Source organism: Geotrypetes seraphini, chromosome 6, assembly GCF_902459505.1.
Source record: "Geotrypetes seraphini chromosome 6, aGeoSer1.1, whole genome shotgun sequence".
Lineage (NCBI taxonomy): Eukaryota > Metazoa > Chordata > Amphibia > Gymnophiona > Dermophiidae > Geotrypetes > Geotrypetes seraphini.
In genome coordinates, this window is record NC_047089.1 from 115,905,422 (window position 1) to 115,930,819 (window position 25,398).

At 44.9% G+C, this 25,398-nt stretch overlaps 1 protein-coding gene across 4 annotated transcripts in view; it reads right to left on the minus strand.

The window, feature by feature from the left end:
* The window catches only part of TUBGCP5 (tubulin gamma complex associated protein 5), a 1,496,334-nt gene that overhangs the window by 559,807 nt on the left and 911,129 nt on the right, over positions 1-25,398 (minus strand). For all 4 annotated transcript variants that reach the window (XM_033947661.1, XM_033947658.1, XM_033947659.1 and 1 more), the window contains one exon: positions 6,200-6,395. In XM_033947661.1, the coding sequence (XP_033803552.1) occupies positions 6,200-6,395 (196 nt within the window). The remainder of the gene's footprint in view (positions 1-6,199; positions 6,396-25,398) is intronic.

Genomic DNA, 25,398 nt, shown 5'->3' on the forward strand with positions numbered 1-25,398 from the left:
CGGGCAGTGTGCAAAATAATAGTCCCGAGAGTGCCTTCTTAAGGTAGAAGGGTCCTGCTGGCATTAATAGTAGGGTAATAAAACATTCCCCAAGAACAAAAGAATATCAAACCAGAAGTTCTGTATGAGAGCAAGCTTAAATCAGGCAGCACTCTGGAATTGGCAGTGCTGTCAGTGTAGGTACTGTTTCTCAAAACAGGCTTGCATAGAAAATCAAAAATAAGAGGCCTTAACAAAACTCACAGGCCTCTACCTTTCCATAGGTAAGTATCCCGGTCTGGCTTCCAGGAATAAATTCACAGTCCATAGCAGAACTATAGCAATCCAGAAAAGCCAGCTTGCATAGTCTTTAAGTGTAACTTATTCAAAAGTTCCTCTATCACAGTCCAAAGTACTGCACTCGCCTTTGAAACAACAGGCTTTCCACCTCAGCTTACTAAGCCGGTGGGGGAGGGGTGTAGCTGAGTCCACACAATTAACATTTGCCAAACTGGCCCCACAAACCCAAACCAAAGATCTTTGGGGACTCACCCCATACTACCCCCAGTTAGTTTTCAAGTCCCCTGTGAGCAGTAGCAAAAAGAGAGAAACACAACTGTTCCAAAAAGTTTCAAAAACAAAAACGCTGAGCTTCAGCAACAAGCCCAGCACTGCTCACCAATTGTCAGCAGCAATTCCAAACAGGCAAGAGAGGAAAAAAACCCACTTAACTCTCGTCCATAAGTTCCTCAGCAGGTTCCATAGAAGTGTCCATATCTTCTGTAGAATGAAGGCTGGATAATTGGCTTGCTCCAGGGAAGGCTTCTAGTTCTTCCATCTCAATCTCATTCTCCAGGTGAGAGGGAGGAGAACTGGCTCTGAAGACCTCTTCTTCCCCTGGCTCAGGAGCTACTAATTTAAGCTTCCTGGATTCTGGTATTTTAGACCTGCACAGCCCAAGCCTGCGGGAAACAACAGAGGCCCATATCCCCAAGCCTCGCCAGCTACAGAGAGTCACCACCAGGCAGGTAGAATGGAATCACAGCTGGTAAGATAGCAGTACCGCCATGGCAGAGCAGCTAGGGTGCCGGGACCAGAGGGGCCAAGCTCCGGACATATTCTTTGATGTCTTCCAGGTTGTTGCACATCTTCGGCCCCCCAAAACCCATGAACTGGACCACAAACCGCAGGCCCCAGTTGCAAAGTTTTTAATTATTTATTTCTTCTATTTGTGCGTCCCACATACCTATACAAGCTCTAGCGACATTACAGAGGAAGGGGTTAGAAGAGGGTAGGGAGGACTATGGAGGGTAGGAAGGAGGGGAGAGAAGCATGTAGAATATTTCGTAGAAATTTGTAATTTGACAGATAGGAGCACCATACATGTAAATGATATCTAAATGAATTAAAGTAATATGTAAAAAGGAATAGAAGGGAGGAACTGTTAAACAATAGAATTCAGGGAAATGCAATTAATAAAATAAAAACAATAGGGGTAAAAACAACAGAATAAAATTTAAAATAATTCATAAACTGCCACTTCGGCAGAATAATCGTTCAACAAAAGAACCTTGGTGCCAAGGTAATCCAGCGATCCCTTCTTGCAGTACAATTATATCAATTGGGCCTTGTCAGCAAAATTTAGGATCCTAGCTATAACAGGACGCGGTCGCCCTTCGCCCTCTCTGCGGGTGAATGTGAGCTGAAGGCAAAAAGCCAACAGCCTCTGAGAGCCACTTTTCCACAAAGGCTCATAGGTCCTCCTCTTTAATCGTCTCTGCCAGCCCCACTATACGGATATTGTTTCTTCTGCCCTTCTCTTGATCCTCGAGTCAGGCGTGCTGGGTATTGCATCGAGTTTCCAGGTCCCTCCATGGTGGAGGTCTAGTCCTCGTGGTCGGCAATCCTGACCTCAGCTGTGTGTAGCCTCTGCCCATGCCGCTCCAAGCTATCATGAATGTCCTCTACTGTAGCTTGTAATTTGGACATGCGGTCGTCAATCACAGCTGAGATATTCTTGGTGAGTTCTTTCACCGCGTCTTCCTGCAGAAGCACTTTTGGCGGGGTGGAAGGCGCAGATGCCATATTGCCTGCTCCGTGCTGTTTCTGTGCTTTGATCAGTCGAGGTGTTTTAACTGGCATACCGCAACCACGCACCAGGAAAGAGTCTTAGATTGTCCCTCCGGCATGCAGGAACTGTAAGACATGTCCCATGTATATTTATAGAGTTCATGGGTAATTTTAAATGGCAATAAAGCACGATATTAGGCGCAGGAAGGTTGGAGTTAAGGCAGGGAGCCTCCGTTTAGCATTGCATCTTCATGTGACCCCCCCCTCCTCTTCTTTTAAAATATCTGGTTCTTCTTTGGCTTCAGTTTCCAATTAAATTTCCCCAATGTTATCCTCATTGCCTTGTATGTATAAATTTTCCATATATTCTTCCCATCTCTTTTCAGTGCTTTCTGGATCATTCAATATCATTCCATTGGCATCTTTAAGTATCCACAGTTGAGGCTGGAATTTCTGCCGCAATCCCTTAATCTCCTGATATGCTAATCTGTTTTTTTTTTCTATTTACATGTTCTGATTCAATTTTCTGACAAATATTCTTGAGATATTGTTCTGTCTTATCAAACTTGACTTTGAAACACTCAGTTCATTTGTGATACTTTTTCTCTATCACCGGATAGTTTAGCTTGTCTTCTTTCTTCTGCTACTTTTCTGGTTTCTTCTGAAATCCAAGGTGATATCTTGGTTTTCTTTTTCTTCTGGAGTGTTTTTTTACCTTCATCACTAATTACAGTTTTGATGTCATTCCATAACTTTTTTGACTCTGTGTGCAATTCTGGTCACTGCATCTCATAAAAGATGTAGTGGAATTAGAAAAGGTATAGAGAAGGGTGCTGAAAATGATAAAAGGGATGGGATGACTTCCCTATGAGGAAAGGCTAAAGTGGCTAGGGCTCTTCAGCTTAGAGAAGAGATGGCTCAGGAGTGATATGCTAGAGGTCTATAAAATACTGAGTGGAGTGACAAGGGTAGATGTGACTCACTTGTCTACTCTTTCCAAAAATACTAGGACTAGGGGGCATGTGATAAAGCTACTAAGTAGTAGATTTAAAACAAACAGGAGAACATTTTTCTTCACACAAAGTGCAGTTAAACTCTGGAATTCATTGCTGGAGAATGTAGTGAAATCAGTTAGCTTAGCCGGGTTTAAAAGAAGGCATAAAAGCTGTTTTAATACTTGGGATCTAGCTAGGTACTTGGGACCTGAGTTAGCCACTGTTGGAAACAGGATGCTGTGCTTGATGGACCTTCGATCTGTCCCAGTATGGCAATTCTTATGTTCATCTTACCCAACCATATGATGATGGGTTCACCCTGATTCTAGGCGACAGCATTATAGGCAAAAACTATAGCACTAAAGCTTAATGTGTCTCTTGATAGGCAGAATCAGAGGAACATTCAGAAGACCCAGGAAGTAAGTCACAGTGGGCTCAGTGCATGACCTAAGAAGCTGGACCAAGAAAGAAACATACATTGTGGTGGTCAGTTCACAGATCTTGGGTCAGTTCCTTAATCAGCACTGTAACATCAGAAAGCAGGCATCAGAAAAGGCATAAAGGGCCTGATTCTATAAATGGTACCTAAATTGATAAACATGTAGGACAATGGCATTTACTGCTTTCAGTGTCAGTGTTGGTGATTGTAAAGGTAATTGAGGAACTGCTAAATGTAATTGAGGCACTGCTCAAGGAAAGGATAGTGAATTTCCTGGCATCCAATGGGTTGCAAGATCCAAGGAAACATGGTTTACAACCATGCCACACAAATCTGATAGACTGGACTATGAACATGCGCTAGATGTAGTCTACTTAGTGGTGCCTGACTCGAATTATGTGCTGGTATATTAGGCAAGGGTTTTCTTCGCCTAATACTAAAACTCAATTCACACACAAACTCCTCTCCTAACCACCCCTTCTTTTTGGGTAGGTACCTCATAGATGCCTACATTGCACCTAGTGGAAAATTAATATTTTTTAATTGTTGTTTTTTTATGGCACTGTTCAATTAACAGTGTCTATTGAACCAATTAAAAAATTAAGTTAGGTGCTAGATTGGCTAGGTGCGCTGATCGAGGTGCTTAATGGTAGGCACTCTTTATAGAATCAGCGCCAAAATAGTTGCAGACAGTCCTGGGTAAAGAAAAAGTTCTGCTTTTAAAACCATTCTTAAGATGAATTTCTATGGATGTGAGAATCTGTGTGAATTTATGTTCTCCTGTACAGTATAGAGTCTATAAAAACAAATATTAAAGAAACAGTCCTCAAAATAAAAGTATGTAGTTTAAATAGAAAGATAGGAGTTATAAGGAACTTGTTTCTCTTCACAAAACCATGGGGAGCATTTCCTACACAATGCCCGTGGCTGACCTGGAAACCTTCACTCTGAGAATAGAGTAGTGGAAAATGTTTTTCCCCTCCCAAACTCTGATTCTGGTATTCTTCCCACCTTCTCCACCTTGAGGCCCCTCTTGCTTCCCTCTCCATCGTCCTACTGTTCCCTCTCCATCAACACATACAAAATGTTTCCCTCTCATCCTCATGCATCTCTACCTCACTCCTCTCCTACCACCATGTCCAATAATTCTCTCTCTCCCTATGCCCAACAATTCTTTCTTCATTTCCCCATGTGCACCATCTCTTTCCCTCTCACTCAGACACTCATGTCCAACAATTCTCATTTTCTATTCCCTCCTCCACCTCAGCATCTCTTTCCCTCACTCCCTCCATTCTTCCATCCTATGTCCCAAATTCATGCCCCCACCTTCCTTCCTTCATCCAAAGTTTGTGCTCCCTCCCTTCCTTGTGTCCCATCGCGCCCCTCCCTCCATTCTATGTCCCAAGTTTGTGCCTCCTTCTTGCAGGTGTTTACCTGTTCTGGACGGCTCCCTCCTCCTCCTTCCAGCCGTAATTATTTCTCTTCACAAAGCCGTGGGCAGTGACTTCTACATGTAGTTGACCCAGAAGCCTTACCTCTGACTTCATAAAAAAGCTCCCTTCGACATCAGAAGAAAGGCTTCTGGGTCAGCCATGTGTAAAAGCCACTGCCCGCGGCTTTGTGAAGAGAAACAAGTGCAGCTGGAAGGAGGAGGAGGAGGAGGGAGCCAGCCAGAAAAGGCAAACACCCATGGGAGGCATAAACTTGGGACACAGGAGGGAAGGAGAAAGAGGGGCATGTTATGACATGAAGAGAGGCACGTTGGGACACAGAAGGGAGAAGCAGGACCCCTGTTCGTAACTATGAGTCTGACTAAGAAGAACGTTCGTAAGCTGGGGACTGCCTGTACTTGTGGCCTGCACATGACCTGCAAGTGCAGCAGCAGCTGCAGCTGAGAGTAATGTGAAGATTAAGGGATCTCTTTCACGACTTTTCTGCTACCTGCTCTCTAAATCAAAGATAAAGCTAGTCAACCACTTAAACAATGAGGGGAAAAAAAGACACAGGCAGTTTCACACCAACAGGGTTGGAGATTCACTAAATCCCTTGAAAGCCATGACCTCATACAACTGTGGCATGAAAATGGACATAGTTAAAGCATAAACAATGGGGGCAAAGGAGAAAGTATGGAGCAAATGGAGAGAGATGGGGGAATGTTACGTTTGTGTTCATTTTGCTACGGCACTTCTTGTTTTATGTAATTCCCTGAAATTTAAAATTTCAGTAAAGAAAAGCTTCTAAAAATAATTTTCTGAACAAGCAAAATATTTAATATTTTATTTCATCCTTTCCTGAGGAAAACTAACAGTGTGAGAGGTCTTAGATTTTGGTTGTTCTGGAATATACAGTTTGACATTACCTAGGTCCTCGAGAGCCACAGGCGGGTCAGGCTTTCAGGATATCCACAATGAATATGTGCAAGATGGATTTGCATTCCCTGCCTCCTTGAGATGCAAATCTATCTCATACATATTTATTGTGGATATCCTGAAAACCTGACCTGCCAGTGGCTCTCGAGGACCAGAATTGCCTACCCTTGACCTAGGTAAATATAATTTGCAGGTTAAGGAATGGAGTTTTAACTTAATATATACCACATTCATCACTAAAGGTCTACATTTTGCTACCAGGACTGCATGGCAGAAAATAATTAAACACAATACTACAAGGATGTCATACTTAAGTTATTCTGCTCTTCAGTGCTCCATTATATTACCTTGCAAAGTTAATAGTCAATTGTGGGTCGTGTACATCATGTAGTTCCAGGTGTCTTGCCACTACAGTGTGCATTTTTATCAGACTCTGTTTGGTTTCCTGCTGATTGGTTATGTCCAGAGCAAAATTCTTTCCTTGGCATAGACGGGACTGCACTGATTCCAGAAATAAAGTGTACAAACTCTTTCTTTCTGCATCTAAATCATATAATTAAATAATTAAAAACATTAGCACAAAATATAACTCAAACACAATCAAAACCAATATATACTGGGCAAAGATGCCATGAGAGCCTTCATTTGCAACTACTCTGGGGTTTTTTTATCATATTTTTGCACACCCACCCCAGCTGATTCTAATGATCGCAGTGAAAATTATCAGAAATAAGTCAGAATACATAGATCTTCTGAAATCTGGTTAATGTGGACTCATTCTAACTATTAAGAAGTTAAGTTTATAAATTATTTTTATGCCTAAAGGAAAAATTTGGACATCTGCTAATTTAGTCCAATCAGACCAGTCCAAAACCAGTGGGTGATGCCTGTCAGTCAGCAGATGGAGACAGAGACCAATAATTTTCCAAAAGAAAAGCCCATAAACCATTAAGATGGGGAAATTCACTGCATATATCTAAAACAAGCAGCATAAAATCTGTTTTACAGATTTGGGATCTTGCCAGGTACTTGTACTACAGACTTTCCGGACCCTGGAGGATGTCCTCTGTTCTGGGCAAGTGCTCATCAGTCTGGAAGTCTGGGCTTGAGGTAGTCAGCCCAAAAAGTGGACAGTGAAAAACATCCTGGGTCTGTCAGCCAGCAGTTGTTTCCTAGGGAATGAAACTAGGCAATTACTGAAAAGGAAGCCCTAGCATTCTAGTATTCGCAAAAAGCAAATTCGATCATGTTTCCCCGCTTCTGTCAAAACTTCACTGGCTTCTGGTGATTTCTAGAATTCACTTTAAATGTACCTGCCTAATTTTCAAGATCCTTCCTCCCCTAATCCCACTATCTTGGAATTCTTTGAGACCTGACACTACCAGATTCGCCCACATACTCAAACTATCTTTCCCCTCGTTAAAAGGCGTCATGTATGCAGGTAAATTAGGGAAACCCCTTTTCTTCAAATTCACTGAGCTTTGGAATAACCTCCTTGCCCTGCTGCGGAACCTAGGCTCATTCCAATTATTCCGAAAGCATCTGAAAACCTGGCTTTTCTCCAAAACATAAAGCTATATATTTAAAATGTAAAGCTAGCTATCTTCTTCATAACCTCTAATTTCTTATTATGTCTTTCCCTCATTATTATGTCATTCCCTGTAAACCATGCCGAGCTCTATCTTTATGGAGATGATGCGGTATACAAACTTAAGGTTTAGTTTAGTTTATCCCCTGAGCCAATATTTCTCCATGGACCCCTCAAGTAGATGGCTCACCACAAGGAGTCAAATGTACACATCATTTGGTGGCTCCTCAGCCTCCAACCCTTCAGTTCTGAAGAGTGACATTGGGCAGGCATGATCATGCAAATGCTGACTTTTTGTCTTTGCAGATGGATCCTGACTGCCCTCACTAAGGTCTACAGTGACTTGTTCATGGCCAGATCTAAGGGCTTTTACTTTATCCTTTTCTTTCTTGACCTGTCTGCTGCCTTTGATACTGTAAATCATAGCTTACACCTTGATATGCTGTCCTCGTTTGAGAGGATCCTGGAGGGAGCCGAGACGGAGGAGATAGTAGTAGTAATCCACATTGGAACCAACGACGTCAGCAGGAGGAATAGGACTACACTAACTGACCAGTTCAGGATCCTGGGGAGGAAACTGAAACTGAGGACAAGGAAGATAGCCTTCTCAGAGATCCTGCCAGTACCGAGAGCGGACGCAAGGAGGCAGAGCGAACTACAAGCAATAAACGGTTGGCTGAGGAGATGGTGTGAAGAGGACGGTTTCCACTTTGTTCGGAACTGGACAACTTTCTTGGGGAAGAACAGGCTCTACAGGAGAGACGGACTGCACCTGAGCACGGCTGGGACGAGGATGCTGGCACACAACGTCCAGAGCGTCATAGACTTGGCTTTAAACTGAGGAGAAGGGGAAAGCCGATACTCGATCTGACCTCGACACATTGGACAATAGTATCAAAAAAGGATACTGAGCAAGGACATTGTAAAAGACTGAGTGGGACTGAGTGGGAATTTTTGGAAAAAGGACTCGGGACTGAGTGGGAATTTTTGGAAAAAGGACCTAAGGATGCAATGCAGGGGCCCAGGGCACAAATGAAACTAGCAAGCAGGATCAACAGAGAACAACGGGAGCCAGAGGGGCAACCAAAAATGGGGAAACAGGCTGAGGACGAAACAGACACACCACCGCAGGAGGAGGATGACCGAGACGAGGCTCGGGGACTTGCAACCCATGAGGGGGTTGGCAGGAGTGCCAAACCACGAGGAAAACCAGCAGAGAGGGCAAACAACCGGGACTTACATTGCCTATACACTAATGCTAGGAGCCTAAGGGCCAAAATGGGAGAGCTGGAAGTCATAGCCAGCAAGAAGGACCTAGACATAATTGGAGTCACAGAAACGTGGTGGACTGATGACAATAAATGGGATGTGGCCATACCAGGGTACAAACTCTACAGGAGAGACAGGACACACAAAAAGGGTGGAGGAATAGCGCTATATATAAAAGACTCCATACCCTCAACCAGGATGGAAACACAGTAAGGGTGGATGGCTTGGAATCACTACTAGTTAAGCTACCGGGAGGAACTGGAGCAGACATAAAATTGGGTTTGTACTATCGCCCACCTGGACAACCGGAAGAAATCGACCAGGACCTGGAGGCTGAACTGAGGCAGGTATGCAAAAGCGGAAGTGTGGTGGTGATGGGGGACTTCAACTACCCTGGGATAGACTGGAATATCGGGCACTCAAACTGCACGAGGGAGACCAAATTCCTGGAGGTCACGAGGGACTGTTTCATGGAACAGCTGGTCACGGAACCAACACGGGGAGATGCCACTCTTGACCTAATCTTCAACGGACTAGGGGGACCCGCAAAGGAGGTGGCGGTACTAGCCCCACTAGGAAACAGCGATCACAACACAATCCAGTGCAGGCTAGAAATTGGATCATCAAAGGTGAAAAGAACCACAACGACGGCACTCAACTTCAAAAAAGGGAATTATGATGCCATGAGGAAAATGGTGGGAAAGAAACTCAACGGCAACACAAGGAAGATGGAGTCCATAGAAAAAGCCTGGACCCTACTCAAGGGCACTGTGCACGAAGCACAGAACCTGTGCGTCCCCAAGTTCAGGAAAGGGTGCAAAAAAAATAGAACAAAAAACCCAGTGTGGATAACAAATGCAGTGAAAAAGGCGATAAGTGACAAGAAAGCATCGTTCAAAAAATGGAAAAAGAACCAAACAAAGGACAACCAAAAGGAGCACAAAGAACACCAAAGGGAGTGTCACCGAGTGGTTAGGAAAGCAAAAAGAGAATATGAAGAGAGACTGACGGGGGAAGCAGCAAACTTCAAATCATTCTTCAGGTACGTTAAGGGGAAGCAACCAGCAAGGGAGGAAGTGGGACTCTTGGATGATGGAGACAGAAAGGGAGTGGTTAAAGAGGAAAAAGAGATAGCTGACAAGTTAAATGAGTTCTTCACGTCAGTCTTCACGAGGGAAGACACAACCAACATTCCGGAACCCGAAGAGATCGTAAATGGAGATCAGGATGATAAGCTGGTCCAACTAGAGGTAAGCCAAGAGAATGTCCTCAGGCAGATAGACAGGCTAAAGAGCGACAAATCGCCAGGTCCAGATGGCATTCACCCAAGGGTACTCAAGGAACTAAGGAACAAAATAGCAGAGCCACTGCGACAAATATGCAACCTATCGTTAAAAACTGGAGAGATCTCGGAGGACTGGAAAATAGCAAATGTTACGCCCATCTTCAAGAAAGGTTCAAGGGGTGACCCAGGAAACTACAGGCCGGTGAGCTTGACCTCGGTCCCGGGAAAGATGATGGAAGCGCTGATTAAGGACAGCATCTGTGAACACATCGAAAACAATGGACAGCTAAAGTCGAGTCAGCATGGCTTCTGCAAGGGTAGGTCATGCCTCACAAACTTATTGTACTTCTTTGAGGGGGTAAACAGCCAGGTGGATAAAGGGGAATCCATAGACATCATTTACCTTGACTTCCAAAAAGCCTTCAACAAGATACCACATGAAAGACTGCTTAAGAAGCTATGGAACCACAGGGTGCAAGGGGAGGTCCACCGATGGATCAAAAACTGGCTGGCAGACAGGAAACAGAGGGTTGGAGTAAAGGGCCATTACTCAGACTGGCAATGGGTCACGAGTGGAGTTCCGCAGGGGTCGGTGCTGGGACCGCTCCTGTTCAATATATTCATTAACGACCTGGAGGCGGGAACAAAATATGAGGTCAATAAATTTGCGGATGACACCAAACTATACAGCAGGGTTAAAACCACGGCAGACTGCGAAGATCTCCAAAAGGATCTGACGACACTGGAAGAGTAGGCCAAAAAGTGGCAAATGAGCTTCAACATAGGGAAATGCAAGGTCATGCATGTAGGGAAAAAGAACCCTATGTTCACTTACAAAATGGGGGTTCACTGCTAGGGGTAAGTAACCTTGAAAGAGACCTGGGAGTGATGGTAGACACAACATTGAAGGCGTCGGCACAGTGCGCCACAGCCTCAAGGAAAGCAAACAAAATGTTGGGTATCATTAAAAAGGGTATCACAACCAGGACGAAGGAAGTCATCCTGCCACTGTATCGTGCAATGGTGTGCCCGCATCTGGGAATACTGTGTCCAGTACTGGTCGCCGTACCTCAAGAAGGACATGGCAGTACTTGAGGGAGTCCAGAGAAGAGCAACTTCTTTAGATACGTGAAAGGGAAAAAACCTGCAAAAGAGGCAGTGGGACCCCTGGACGACCAGGGAAGAAAAGGGTACATCAAGGAAGATAAACAAATCACAGACAAACTAAATTCCTTCTTTGCGTCCGTCTTTACGAAGGAGGACACCTCAACAATACCTGAAGCGGAGAAAGTGTTTGCAGGAGAAATAGAAGACAGCCTCACCACAGTTGAAGTGGACTTAGACCAGATATACTATCAGATCGACAAACTTAAAAGTGACAAATCCCCTGGACCGGATGGAATTCACCCGAGAGTCTTAAAGGAATTGAAGGTTGAAATCGGAGAGTTATTGCAAAAACTTGCAAACCTGACAATCAGAACTGGACAGATACCGGATGACTGGAGGATAGCGAACGTCACGCCAATTTTCAAAAAAGGATCGAGAGGGGAACCGGGCAACTATAGGCCTGTGAGTCTTACGTCGGTCCCCGGCAAGATGGTTGAAGCACTGATCAAGGATAGCATAGTCCGGCACTTGGACGCACACGACTTGATGAAACCCAGTCAACATGGATTCAGGAAAGGGAAATCATGTTTGACGAATTTACTCCAATTTTTTGAGATCGTGAACGAGCAAATTGATAGTGGGAAGCCGGTGGACATAATATACTTGGACTTCCAGAAAGCGTTCGACAAAGTTCCACACGAAAGACTTCTCAGGAAACTACAAAGCCATGGCATAGAGGGAGATATACAAAGATGGATAGGCAAATGGCTGGAAAACCGAAAGCAGAGAGTGGGCATAAATGGGAAGTTCTCCGACTGGGAGAAAGTGACTAGTGGTGTACCCCAGGGTTCGGTACTTGGGCCGATCCTTTTTAATATTTATATCAATGACCTGGAAGAAGGAACATCCAGTGAGATCATCAAGTTTGCAGACGATACAAAACTATGCCGGGCAATCAGATCGCAGGGGGATACAGAGGAACTCCAGAGCGACTTGTGTCGGTTAGAAACATGGGCGGAGAAATGGCAGATGAAGTTCAATGTGGAGAAATGCAAGGTAATGCATTTAGGCAATAAGAATAAGGAATACGAGTATACAATGTCAGGTGCAACTCTGGGGAAGAGTGAACAAGAAAAGGACCTGGGTGTACTGATAGATAGGACCCTGAAGCCGTCGGCACAATGCGCGGCAGCGGCAAAGAAGGCAAATAGAATGTTGGGCATGATAAAGAAAGGAATCTCGAGTAGATCGGAGAAAGTTATAATGCCGCTTTATAGGGCAATGGTCAGACCACACTTGGAATACTGCGTCCAACATTGGTCTCCCTACCTAAAGAAGGATATAAAACTGCTGGAGAGGGTGCAGAGACGAGCAACAAAACTGGTGAAGGGTATGGAGAAACTGGAATACGAGGATAGACTTATAACACTAGGATTGTTCTCCCTTGAGAAAAGGAGACTGCGTGGGGATATGATCGAGACCTTCAAAATACTGAAAGGAATCGACAAAATAGAGCAGAGAAGATTATTTACATTGTCCAATTTGACACGGACTAGAGGACATGTAATGAAGCTAAGGGGGGACAGGTTCAGGACTAATGTCAGGAAGTTCTGCTTCACTCAGAGAGTGGTTGACGCCTGGAATGCCCTCCCAGAGGAGATTATTGCGGAATCGACCATCCTAGGCTTCAAGAGCAAACTAGATGCATATCTCCTTAAGAGAGGCATATAAAGATATGGTGGACTATAAATTACGCCAGGTGTACACCTGGCAGGGCCTCCGCGTGTGCGGATCGCCGGACTTGATGGACCGAAGGTCTGATCCGGAGATGGCAGTTCTTATGTTCTTAACTAAGCTGATAAAGGGTATGGAAAATCTCTCATATACTGACAGAATAAAAAAGTTGGGGCTGTTCTTCCTGGAGAAGCGGAGACTTAGAGGACAGATTTTTCAAATTATGGGGAACCACAAGTACAAGGGGGGCACTCAGAGAAATTGAAAGGGGACAGGTTTAGAACAAACGCTAGGAAGTTCTTTTTCACCCAGAGAGTAGTGGATACATGTAACGCGCTTCCGGAGGCTGTGGTAGGCAGGAGCACGTTACAGGGCTTCAAAGAAGGTTTGGATAGGTTCCTAGAGGACAAAGGGATTGAGGGGTACAGATAGGAGTAGAGGTAGGTTATAGTGATAGGAGTAGAGGTAGGTTATAGAAATAGTCAGGGACCACTGCTCAGGCAATAGGCCTGATGGGCTGCCGCGGGAGCGGACTGCTGGGCGAGATGGATCTCTGGTCTGCCTCAGCGGAGGCAACTTCTTATGTTCTTATGTCCTCTCCTGGTTTGCCTCCTACCTTTTCCAATACACCTTTAGTGTATGTGTTGGTGGGTCCTCTTCTGCTGCTACCCTGCTAGGGGTTAGTATACCCCAGGGTTCAGTCTTATAACATCTTCTCTTCTCTCTCTACACCTCTTCCCTCGGTGTCCTAATCTCCTCACATGGCTTCCAGTATCACCTATATGCTGATGACTCCCAAATCGACCTCTCTACACCTCAAATTTTATCTAAAGTCTGAGAAAAAGTCTATGCTTATTTGGCTGACATTGCTGCTTGGATGTCCTGCCATCATCTCAAACTAAATATGCCCAGGACTGAGCTGCTCCTCTTTCCTCCTTTCTCCATCTCTGTAAATAACACTGCAATTGTTCCAGTCTCCTCTGCTCACAACCTTGGAATGGGCTCCGATTCTGACCTCTCATTTTCTACGTATATCCAACAAGCTGCTAAGACCTGTCGCTCCTCTCTTCAATATCACCATAATTTGCCCCTTTCTCTCTGACCCAGACCCTTGTCCAAGCTCTCGTAACCTCATGCTTAGATTACTGCAATCTACTCCTAACTGGTATCCCTCAGTGTCACTTTTCCCCCTTGCAATCTGTGCAAAACTCTGCTGCGCGACTCATCTTCTACCAACCTTGCTACGCTCATGTTACCCCTCTCCTTAAGTCACTTCACTGGCTCCCTAACTGCCATCACATACAGTTCAAGATCTTATTGCTGACCTACAAGTGTGTTCATTCTGCTGCCCCTTAATATCTCTTCTCGCTTCTCTCTCCTTTACTTCCCAGAGAACTCCGTTCCTCAGATAAGTCCCTCTTAGCGTTACCCTTCTCCTCCACTGCCAATTCCAGACTTTGTTCCTGTCATCTAGCTGCTCCCTATGCCTGAAATAAATTACCCGAGTTTGTCCGTCAAGCCCCTTCCCTTGTTTAAAAGCAGAGTGAAAATCCATATTTTTAATATAGCTTTCAATCCTTAACCCTACTCCTCTGCCATCCAACCCAGCCTGCTGATTAACCATTCCCCTTAATTGTATCCATGACATACTGTTTGTCTGTCTTGCCTGCTTAGATTGTAAGCTCTTTCGAGCAGGGACTATTTTCTTACCCTTTGTGACTCTGTGCAGTGGTGCTTGTGTCTGGTAATGCTATAGAAATAATTAATAGTAGTAGTAGAAGTAGACATGGCAGGTGACTGACCAGGAGAGGGTACGTGAGGGAAGCTATAGGATGTTGCCACTTTCCCTTAAGGATACTTCCTGACAGTGTAAAAAACCACCTTAAAATCATAGTCCTGCCTAACAGATAAGGACATAGGAGGGGTAGGACCAGAAGGACATGGTCCAGAAAGTATAAAAGCTTAGGGCACAACTAAATTAAGGAGGCCCAGAGGAAACCAACAACACCTGACTGCATATGCCTCTTCCACGAATCTGTGAACTGTAACCATGAACAGTCAGATAGGCCAAGTTCAACTTGGAACCTTATAACCTGATATCTTTGAAACACCTAAATGCAGACTGGCCTAGGTTGATTGCTAAACATAGTAAATGATGGCACATAAAAACCTGAACGGTCCATTCAGTCTGCTCAAAGAGTCATACACATTATTAATTTGTGATTAAATTGTCCTCCTTTGACATTTCTGGGACATATACTGTAGAAGACCACCCAGTACTGTCCTTAGATTTAACTACTGGAGTATTCCGGGGAACCAGACTAAAGTCCAACTGTTTTGTTGACAGACAGCAGTGCTCACCACAGGATATTCTAGTTCAGAGCAGATTAGGGCACAGATAGCCGTTGAGGAAAGTCTTTGTTTAGTATTTAATTTCCACTCATCCTCCCCAGCTCCCACCCATAGAGATTAGCTAATTACTTTTTTAGCCTTCTAATTGATTCAAGAGGATTCTGGAAAATTGCAAGAGGACCTTGTGAGATTGGGAGACTGGGTGTCAAAATGGCAGATAACGTTTAATGTGAGCAAGTGCAAAGTGATGCATGTGGGAAAGAGGAACTCGAACAACAGCTACGTGATGCAGGTTTCCACATTAGAAATCACTGCCCAAGAAAAGGATCTAGGTGTCATTGGCGATAAGTTGAAACCCTCAGCTCAATGTGTGGTATCGGCAGCTAAGAAAGCAAATAGAATGTTAGGAATTATCAAGAATGTTATGATGCCTTGTATCACTCTATGGTACAGCCACATCTCAAATACTGTGTGCAATTTTGGTCACTGTATCTCAAAAAGATATAGCGCAATTAGAAATGGTACAGAGAAGGGCAACAAAAATTATAAAAAGGATGGGATGACTTCCTTGTGAAGAAAGACTAAATAGGACTCTTCTGGATGGAGAAGAGACAGTTCAGGGGTGATATGATCAGAGGTCTGTAAAATACTGAGTGGAGTGGAAAGGATAGATGTGAATTGCTGGTTTACTCTTTCCAAAAAAACACTAGGACCAGGAGGCATGCGATGAAACTACTAAGTGATAGATTTAAAACAAACCAGAGAAAATATTTCTTCACACATGTAGTTAAACTCTGGAATTTATTGCAGGAGAATGTGATGACATCAGTTAGATTAGCAGGGTTTAAAAAAGGTTTGGACAATTTCCTAAAAGAGAAGTCCATAGGTCAATATTGAAATGACGGGGAAATCCACAGCTTACTCCTAGGATAAGCTGCATAAAAAGCACAGTTACTTACTGTAACAGGTGTTATCCAGGGACAGCAGGCAGATATTCTCACTGATGGGTGACTTCACCGACGGAGCCCCGGTACGAACACTTTAAGTACTTGGAAAGTTCTCGATGGCCCACACCGCGCATGCGCGAGTGCCTTCCCGCCCAACATAGGTGCCCTCAGTTAAGATAATCCAGCTAAGAAGCCAACAAGGGGAGGTGGGTGGGATGTAAGAATATCTGCCTGCTGTCCCTGGATAACACCTGTTATAGTAAGTAACTGTGCTTTATCCCAGGACAAGCAGGCAGCATATTCTCACGGGTGACCTCCAAGCTAACAGAATGGGATGGTGGGAGAATTGGCCTTCAAGAAAATAAATTTTGTAATACAGATTGGCTGAAGTGCCCATCCCTTCTGGAGAATGACTCCAGACAACAGTGAGAAGTGAAAGTATGAACTGAGGACCAGGTGGCAGCTTTATAGATTTTCTCAATAGGAGTAGATTTGAGAAAAGCAACATAGTTGAAAAGTTGCCATAGCTCTAACTTTATGGGCTGTGACACGGCTCTCCAGTGCCAGTCTGGTCTGAGCATAGAACGATGCAGGCAGCAAGCCAGATGGAAATCATTTGTTTAGAAACAGGACACCCCAACTTGTTTGGATCGAAAGAGATGAAGAGTTGGGGAGAAGACTTTGTGGAATCTAGGTAGTACGCCAAAGCTCGTTTACAGTCCAAAGTATGCAAGGTCACTTCTCCCGCATGAGAATGAGGCCTAGGAAAAAAGACTGGTAGAACAATCAATTGATTGAGATGAAAGTCAGAGACAACTTTTGGAAGAAACTTTGGATGTGTGCGCAGAACCATCTTATCATGATGAAAAACAGTGAAAGGTGGGTCCACCACTAGTGCTTGTAATTCACTGACCCTCCTGGTAGAGGTGAGAGCAATAAGAAAGACCACTTTCCAGGTAAGAAATTTAAGATGAGCTGTGGCCATTGGTTCAAAAGGTGGCTTCATCAAACTGGAAAGTACCACATTAAGGTCCCAGACAACATGAGGAGGCTTGAGAGGTGGTTTCACATTAAAAAGGCTCTTCATGAATCTGGAGACCAAAGGATGAGCAGTAAGAGGTTTTCCCTGTACTGGTTCATGAAAAGCGGTAATAGCATTGAGATGGACTCTAATGGATGTAGATTTAAGTCCAGAGTCAGACAACAAAAGTAGATAATCCAACACCAACTCCACTGCCAAGGAAGGTGGATCATGATGATGAAGAAGACACCAGGAAGAAAACCGAGTCCACTTTTGTTGGTAACATTGCTGTGTGGCAGGTTTTCTGGAGGCATAAATAATCTGACGGACAGACTGAGAAGAACTCATCCCGAGAGGAACCAAGCTGTCAGGTATAGAGACTGCAGGTTGGGATGTAGAAGCAATTTCTGATTCTGTGTAAGTAGAGTAGTGTAGTAATATTCTGAACCAGGGCAAGGTCCACACACAGGCAAGGTCAGCACACTGATCTGAGGCCCTGTGTAAGGATCTGAGGCCCTGTGAAAGAAGATTCCCTTCTCATTCCCTTTCCCCTCCTGCCACGTAGGCATTCTAAACAATGCTAGCACCTTGTGACAGAATGCTGAGGCATTCCCAGACCCGTCACATATTACCCTTATCTTATTTAAGCTGTCCTTATTTGGAAATGACATCAGCTGACAGGCGTTGAGGACGTGCAAAGACTCAGGTTCTGTCCACGTGATAATCAGGCCCTTGTCTAAGTGCTGAGTTGGAGGGTGATCACAAGGTAAAAGCACAAGGTAAAGGGAGGGTGATCACGAGGTAAAAGCATGTACCTTTCTTTGTACCCACCAATCATTAGGCGTGTAAATGAGGGAGTTACTATGATGTCATTAGCTTAGAAGCATAATAAAAGGGTCTCGGAGCTAGCCCCTGGCAGCGCCTCCATCCCAACTCTAAGACTGCATGTGTGTGTTTCCTGTGTGACATCCCCACAGAGTAGGAAAAACAGGAAGAAGTATGGGCTCCCTGGAGCTGAGTTGAAGAAGAAGGGAGAACCAATGTTGGCTGGGCCACCATGGAGCAATGAGAATCATGGTAGCCGCTTCTTTCTGGAGCTTGAACAGAGTTCTCAACATGAGAGGAAGTGGAGGGAAGGCAATCCGACTCGTCCAATCCAGAAGAAAAGCATCCGCTGCCAGACGGAGAGGAGAATAAAGTCTTGATCAAAACTGGGGAAACTGGTGATTGTGAGGGGCTGCGAATAAGTCCACCTGTGGAGTGCCCCACTGAGCAAATACAGACTGGAGAGTTACAGAGTTGAGAGTCCATTTGTGAGGCTGAAGAATTGTGCTGAGATTGTCTGCTAGGGAATTCTTCTCCCCTTGAATGTAGATAGCCTTCAAGAACAGATTGCGAGCTGTTGCCCAAGGGCAGATTTTCTGGGCTTCCTGACACCTTGCTTGTTTATGTAGTACATTGCTACTTGATTGTCCATGCTAAGGAGGACAACTTGAGGGCAGAGAACATGGTGAAAAGCCTTGAGGACATAAAACACTCTGAGTTCTAGGAAATTGATGTGAAATTTCTGCTCCCTGGCGATCCAAAGAACTTGAGTCTGCAGATCGTCCATGTAAGCACCCCAAGCATAAGGGGACGCAACTGTGGTGATAATCTTGTGATGAGGAGGCAAGTGAAAAAGGAGACTTCTGGAAAGATTTGAGGAGGTCAACCACCGATGATGTCACAGATATGTGCTGTGAAAGATGATCTGTTGCCTGAGACCACTGGGAGGCCAGAGTCCACTGAGGAGTGCGTAATTGAAGTCTTGCCAGTGGTGTGACATGGACAGTTGAAGCCATGTGACCCAGAAGAACCATCATGTGTCTGGCAGAGATTGTTTGAAGCAGAAGCAATTGCTGACAGAGACGGATGAAGGTCAGCAGTCGATCTGGTGGAAGGAACGCCCTCATCAGAGTGGTGTCCAGGATTGCCCTAATAAACTGGAGACACTGAGTTGGAACGAGATGGGATTTGGGGAAGTTGACTTCGAATCCCAGAGACTGAAGAAAATAAATGGTCTGGGACGTTGCTTGGACCACGGCCTTGATCAACCAGTCGTATAAGTAAGGAAATACTTGAAGGCCGTGAGAGCGGAGAGCCAGCAGCCACTATAATGAGGCATTTCATGAATACTCTGGTAATTACTCTGGCAATGGCAATGATTTATTTGAAACCTGAGGTACTTCCTGGAAGCCAGATGAATGGGAATATGCGTGTAGGCTTCCTTGAGATCCAGGGAGCATAGCCAGTCATTCTGATTGAGTAGAAGATAAAGGAGTGCAAGAGACAACATCCTGAACTTCTCCTTCACCAGAAATTTGTTGAGAGCTCTGAGATCCAGAATGGGTCTGAGTCCTCCGGTCTTCTTGGGTACTAAGAAGTAATGGGAGTAGAATCCCCGGCCCTGCTGATCGAGAGGAACTACCTCGATGGCATTCAGCAGAAGAGATTGCACCTCCTGTAGAAGGGAAAACTGAGCAGGGTCCAAAACAGACTCTCTTGGTGGACTGTCTGGTGGAAGAGTCAGGAAATTGAGAGTAACCCTGATGAATGATGTTGAGGACCCAACAGTCTGAGGTTACGAGTTCCCAATGATTGATGAACAATTGAAGATGGCCTCCGATGGGCTAAGGCAAGAGATGGGAAATGATGAGACTGGCTAAGCTCCATAGAAACATGTCAAAAAGGCTGAGCAGCTTTGGGCTGTGCAGCCTGCTGCTTTTATTGCTGCTGCTGGCATGGTTGTTGCTGCTGCTGCTGTTTTTGCCTGCGAGGATGAGTCTTAGGTGGTTGTAGAGGCCGAGCAGTGAAACGTCTTTGATAGGAAGACTGTTGCCTGAAAGGGCGAGCAGGTGGAGGTTTCTTCTTGGTTTTAATCAAGGTATCCCACCTGGTTTCATGAGCAGATCATTTTTGGGTAGTAGTATCCAAAGACTCCCCATAAGGTTCATCACCAAAACAAGGAGCATTGGCTAGGTGATCCTGGTGGTTAACATCCAACTCAGATACCCTAAGCCAAGCTAAATGCCTCATGGCCACAGACATGGCGGTTGCTCGAGATGTAAGCTCAAAAGTATCATCAATTGAGCAGACTACAAACCTCCACAATTGCAACAAACTGGAAGTATACTGTTGTAAAAGAGGTACCTTGCATTCAGGTAAATACTTATGAAGGGCAGACACCTGGTGAATTAAGTGTTTAAGATAAAAAGTGTAATGAAAAGTAAAATTACCAGACCTGCTGGCAAGCATGGCATTCTGGAACAGACACTTACCAAAATGGTCCATAGCCTTTCCCTCTCTGCCAGGAGGAACAGAAGCATAAACACTGGCACCTGCAGACTTCTTTAGAGTGGACTCTACCAGAAGAGACTCATGAGGAAGCTGAGGTTTGTCAAAGCCGGGAACAGAAATCACCCTATATAGGGCATCAAGTTTACGAGGGGCCCCAGGAATGGTTAAAGGAGTATCAAGATTTTTATAAAAAGTTTCCTTTAAAATATCATGAAGGGGAAGCTTAAGAAACTCCTTAGGTGGCTGATCAAAATCCTTTAGATTTTTTTGAATCAGCCTCCAGAGGGATAGAAAGTGCCTGTTACATTTCCCTCAAAAATTTAAAGAAAGATGTCTGCTCTGGTTTTGTAACAGACTCTTGAGAGGCAGAAACTTAATCAAAACGGCCTCATCATCTGTTAAGACAGGGTCTTCAGAGTCCCACACCGGTGGTAATCTGCCCCGGGAACCCGGTGTCGAGGGCTCAATATGCTTAGACTTCTGTACTGATTTCCCCGATCTGACCGACATCACGGCAGGGGAGGTAGGGGTAGAAGGAAGCGGTACCAAAGAGTGCTGCGAAGGCGCTACTACAATAGGCACCGGTACCGCAGAAGTCTGTGCCAATGGAGGCTTGAACCGCACTGGTACCACAAGAGCTGGTGTCGGCAATCCGGTGTCAGAAGGCATGGGAGCCACCAGGGTCAATGCCGATAGCCGGACCGGCACAGCCGGTGTCGTCCTAACCGGCGGAGCCAGTGTTGCTAGAGTAAGAGTTGTAACGCCACCCTCAATTGGACTCGCATGATGGTTGCGATTTTGTCCTCAAGAGATTACACCGGTACAGTTTGCTTTTTTGCCGGTACCTTTGGTGCTGCTCTACACTCTGGAGATGAGGAGGTCGATGATGAGGCACTCACCTCAATTGGAGCCGAGAGTTTCTTAGGACGCCTTGAGGTCGGCAGGACTTGGCTCACTGCAGAAGTGACCTGAGGGCCCTGCAGGGGTGGGGGAAGGCTTCTTAGCCAGCTTACCTCTGATTGCGACACAGAAGTGGACTCCTGCGGTATCGAGGAAAGTGCTGGAATTGGAGCCGGTATCGAATCCCCCTCTATACCGGACCCGAAAAGAAACTTTTGCTGAATTTGATGATTCTTGAGGGTCCTCTTCTGAAGTGTAGAACAACGGGTGCATGATTCAGCCCTGTGATCCGGTCCCAAACACTGGAGGCACCAGCAATGTGGATCCGTGAGAGAAATAGGGCGAGCACAGTGTGCACACTTTTTGAACCCCGATTGTGGATGGGACATGAAGGGAAATGCGGCCTCGGCAAAATCGAAGGTCGAGGCTTGAATCATGGCAACAGGCCCCGCCAGGCTGTGCCACAATGGAAAAATAAATAAAATATATTTTTATGAACTGTAGTGAAAAGAAAAAAGAAAGCAAACTATGACAAAAAACAAGAAGAAACAGCTGTGTGAGCGGGAAGGCAGCGAAAAATTTTCTATGACGAAAACGTAACTTAGCTCCGTGGAAACTAAGAAACCGAGGAGCCTACGTCGGGCAGGAAGTCACTCGCGCATGCGCGGTGTGGGCCATCGAGAACTTTCCAAGTTCTTAAAGTGTCCGTACCGGGGCTCCGTCGGTGACATCACCCATCAATGAGAATATGCTGCTTGCTTGTCCTGGGATAATCTGTTTTACTACTTGGGATCTAGCTAGGTATTTGGGACCTGGGTTGGCCACTGTTGGAAACAAGATGATGGGCTTGATGGACCATTGGTCTGTCCCAGTATGGCAATTCTTATGTTCATATGTTTTGTGATTACTTTTATTCCCCCACTTGTAAATTTAATAGGACCCCTACTTGACATCTTAAATTATTTTGGTCACCTTTACCCACTGTGTGGCTCTGGTTTATCCTCGATCCAGGGCCTGCTCTCATTCACGCTACCACAGATACATCTAAATCAAATCTGATCACTTTTGTTCTCATTCCTCTATAAAAACATAAGAATAGCCTTACTGGGCCAAACCAATGGTCCATCAGCCCTGTAGTCTGTTCTGACAGAGGCCAATCTAGGTTACTAGTACCTGGCCAAAACCCAAGGTGTAGCAATATTCCATTCTACAAATACAAAGCATGCAGTGGCTCTCCTCGTGTCTTTCTCACTATGGACTTTTCCACCAGAAACTTGTCCAAACCTTTCTTAAAACCAGCTACGCTATCCACTCTTACCATATCCTCTGGCAATGTGTTCCAGAGCTTAACTATTCTCTGAGTGAAAAAATAAATGTACATCAATTGGTTTTAAAAGTATTTCCCTGTAATTTCATCGACTGTCCCCTAGTCTTGTAATTTTTGATGGAGTGAAGAATCAATCCACTTCTACCCGTTCTGCTCCACTCAGGATTTTGTAGACTTCAATCATATCTCCCCTCAGCCGTCTCTTTTCCAAACTGAAGAGCCCTACGCATTTTAGTCTTTCCTCATACGAGAGGAGTTTCGTCCTTTTTACCATCTTGGCCTCTCTTCTTTGAACATTTTCTAGCACCACTAAATCTTTTTTGAGATAAGGAGACCAGAATTGAACAAAATACTCCAAATGAGGTCGCACCATGGAGCGATGCAGGGGCATTATAACATTCTTAGTCTTGTTAACCATCCATTTTTAAATAATTCCTAGCATCCTATTTGCTTTTTTGGCCGCCGCCACACATTGAATGGAAGATTTCATCGTATTGTCTACGATGACACCTTTTCTTGTGAGCTAATCCCCAAGGTAAGGTCCGCCTGCAATTTTTCACAATCCACATGCGTTTTAACAACTTTGAACAGTTTAATGTCATCTGTAAATTGAATCATCTCACTCGTCGTTCCAATTTCCAGTTCATTTATAAATAAGTTAAATAGTACTGGTCCCAGTACAGACCCCTGCGGCACTCTACTGTTTACTCTCCTCCATTGAGAAAAATGACCATTTAACCCTACCCTCTGTTTTCTATCCGATAACCAATTCCTAATCCACAACTGAACTTTGCCACCTATCCCATGACACTTTAATTTTCTCAGGAGACTCTTGTGAGGAACTTTATTAAAAGCTTTCTGAAAATCTATATATACTATATCAACTGGCTCACCTTTATCCACATATTTATTCATACCTTCAAAGAAGTCAAGCAAATTTGTGAAGCAAGATCTCCCTTGGCTGAACCCATGCTGACTCCGTCTCATTAAATCATTCTTGTCTACGTGTTCCATAATTTTATTTTTTAAAATCATTTCTACCATTTTGCCCGGCACTGAAGTGAGGCTTACCGGTCTGTATTTTCCTGGATCTCCCCTAGAGCACTTTTTAAAAATCAGCGTAACATTGGCCACCCTCCAATCTTCAGGTACTACAGACTTCTAGTTTCATTCTCACTGTTTTAGCTTCTTCTGAAAGCGGTTCTCCTGTTTTTGGCTCTTTGAGATAGTAATCCATTTCATCTAGGCCAGGGGTGTCCAATGTCGGTCCTCGAGGGCCGCAATCCAGTCAGGTTTTCCGGATTTCCCCAATGAATATGCATGAGATCTATTAGCATACAATGAAAGCAGTGCATGCAAATAGACCTCATGTATATTCATTGGGGAAATCCTGAAAATCCGACTGGACTGCGGCTCTCGAGGACCGACATTGGACACCCCTGATCTAGACAATGGGTCTCAAACTCGCAGCCCGCCAGGTACTATTTTGAGGACCTCTGCAGTGTTCTCCCTAGGGCCTTTTAGCTGGGCGCTCCGCCCAGCTAATTTAGATGACCGCCCCGGGTAATTCTACTGCTGCTGCCGTTGCTCAACATAAAAAAAACAAACAAAAAAAAAACGGCTTGGAGATTTCACGCCTTAGCCCGTAGCGAATTTATGCTCCGGGGCTCTAGTGTGCGTGCCGGCTTCCCTTCTCTTCCTTCAAATATATCAGAAGTTATGTCCGGGGGGGAGAGGGAAGAGAAGAGAAGGGAAGCCGGCACGCACATGTTAGGGCTCCGAACCATGCGTTCGCTACGGGCTAAAGCAGGAGACAGGTCAGTGAAGCTTACAATTTGCTCTTCTTGCTGCCGGGTCCTGCCTACTTTCTGCTTCCACGAAGGCAGGACCCGGCAGCATTTCTCTAGAACAGGGGTGCTATCTTGGGCTGATCAGCCTTCCTCTCCCCGATGTCAATTCTGCTGTCGGAGAGGAAGTTCTGGCCAGCCAATCGCTGTCTGGCTGTGCCGGAACTTCCTCTCCGACCGCAGAATTGATGTTGGGGAGAGGAATGCTTGTCGGCCCAAAGCAGGGAGAGCTTGGGGTGGCGGCGGCTTTGGGGCCTGTTATCCGATGGCGGCGGCGGCTTGGGAGACAGAAGGAAAGAAGAGAAACAGAAAAAAAGAAAGTGGGGCATGAAGAGAGAAATAAAGAAAGGTCATGGAGAGAGGAAGAAAAAGTTGGGGGAGGGAATGAGGTCTGGAGGAGAGGAAGCATACAGACTGAAAGAAGGGAAGAAAGACTGGATGCACAGTCAGAAGAAGAAAGTGCAACCAGAGACTCATGAAATCACCAAACAAGGTAGGAAAAATGATTTTATTTTAAATTTAATGATTAAAATGTGTCTGGATTTATATCTGCAGTCTATATTTTACACTATGGTCTCCTTTTACTAAACCGCAATAGAGGTTTTTAGCGCAGGGAGTCTATGAGCGTCGAGAGCAGCGCTGGGCATTTAGCGCAGCTCCCTGCGCTAAAAACTGCTATCGTGGTTTAGTAAAAAGGGAGGGGGTATATTTGTCTATTTTTGTATTGTTGTTACTGAGGTGACTGTCACTGTGCACAGAGTCATCTGCTTTGAATAAACCCCGGAATAGGAATGATAATTAACATTTTCTATGCGTACAGTGTGCTTTGTGGA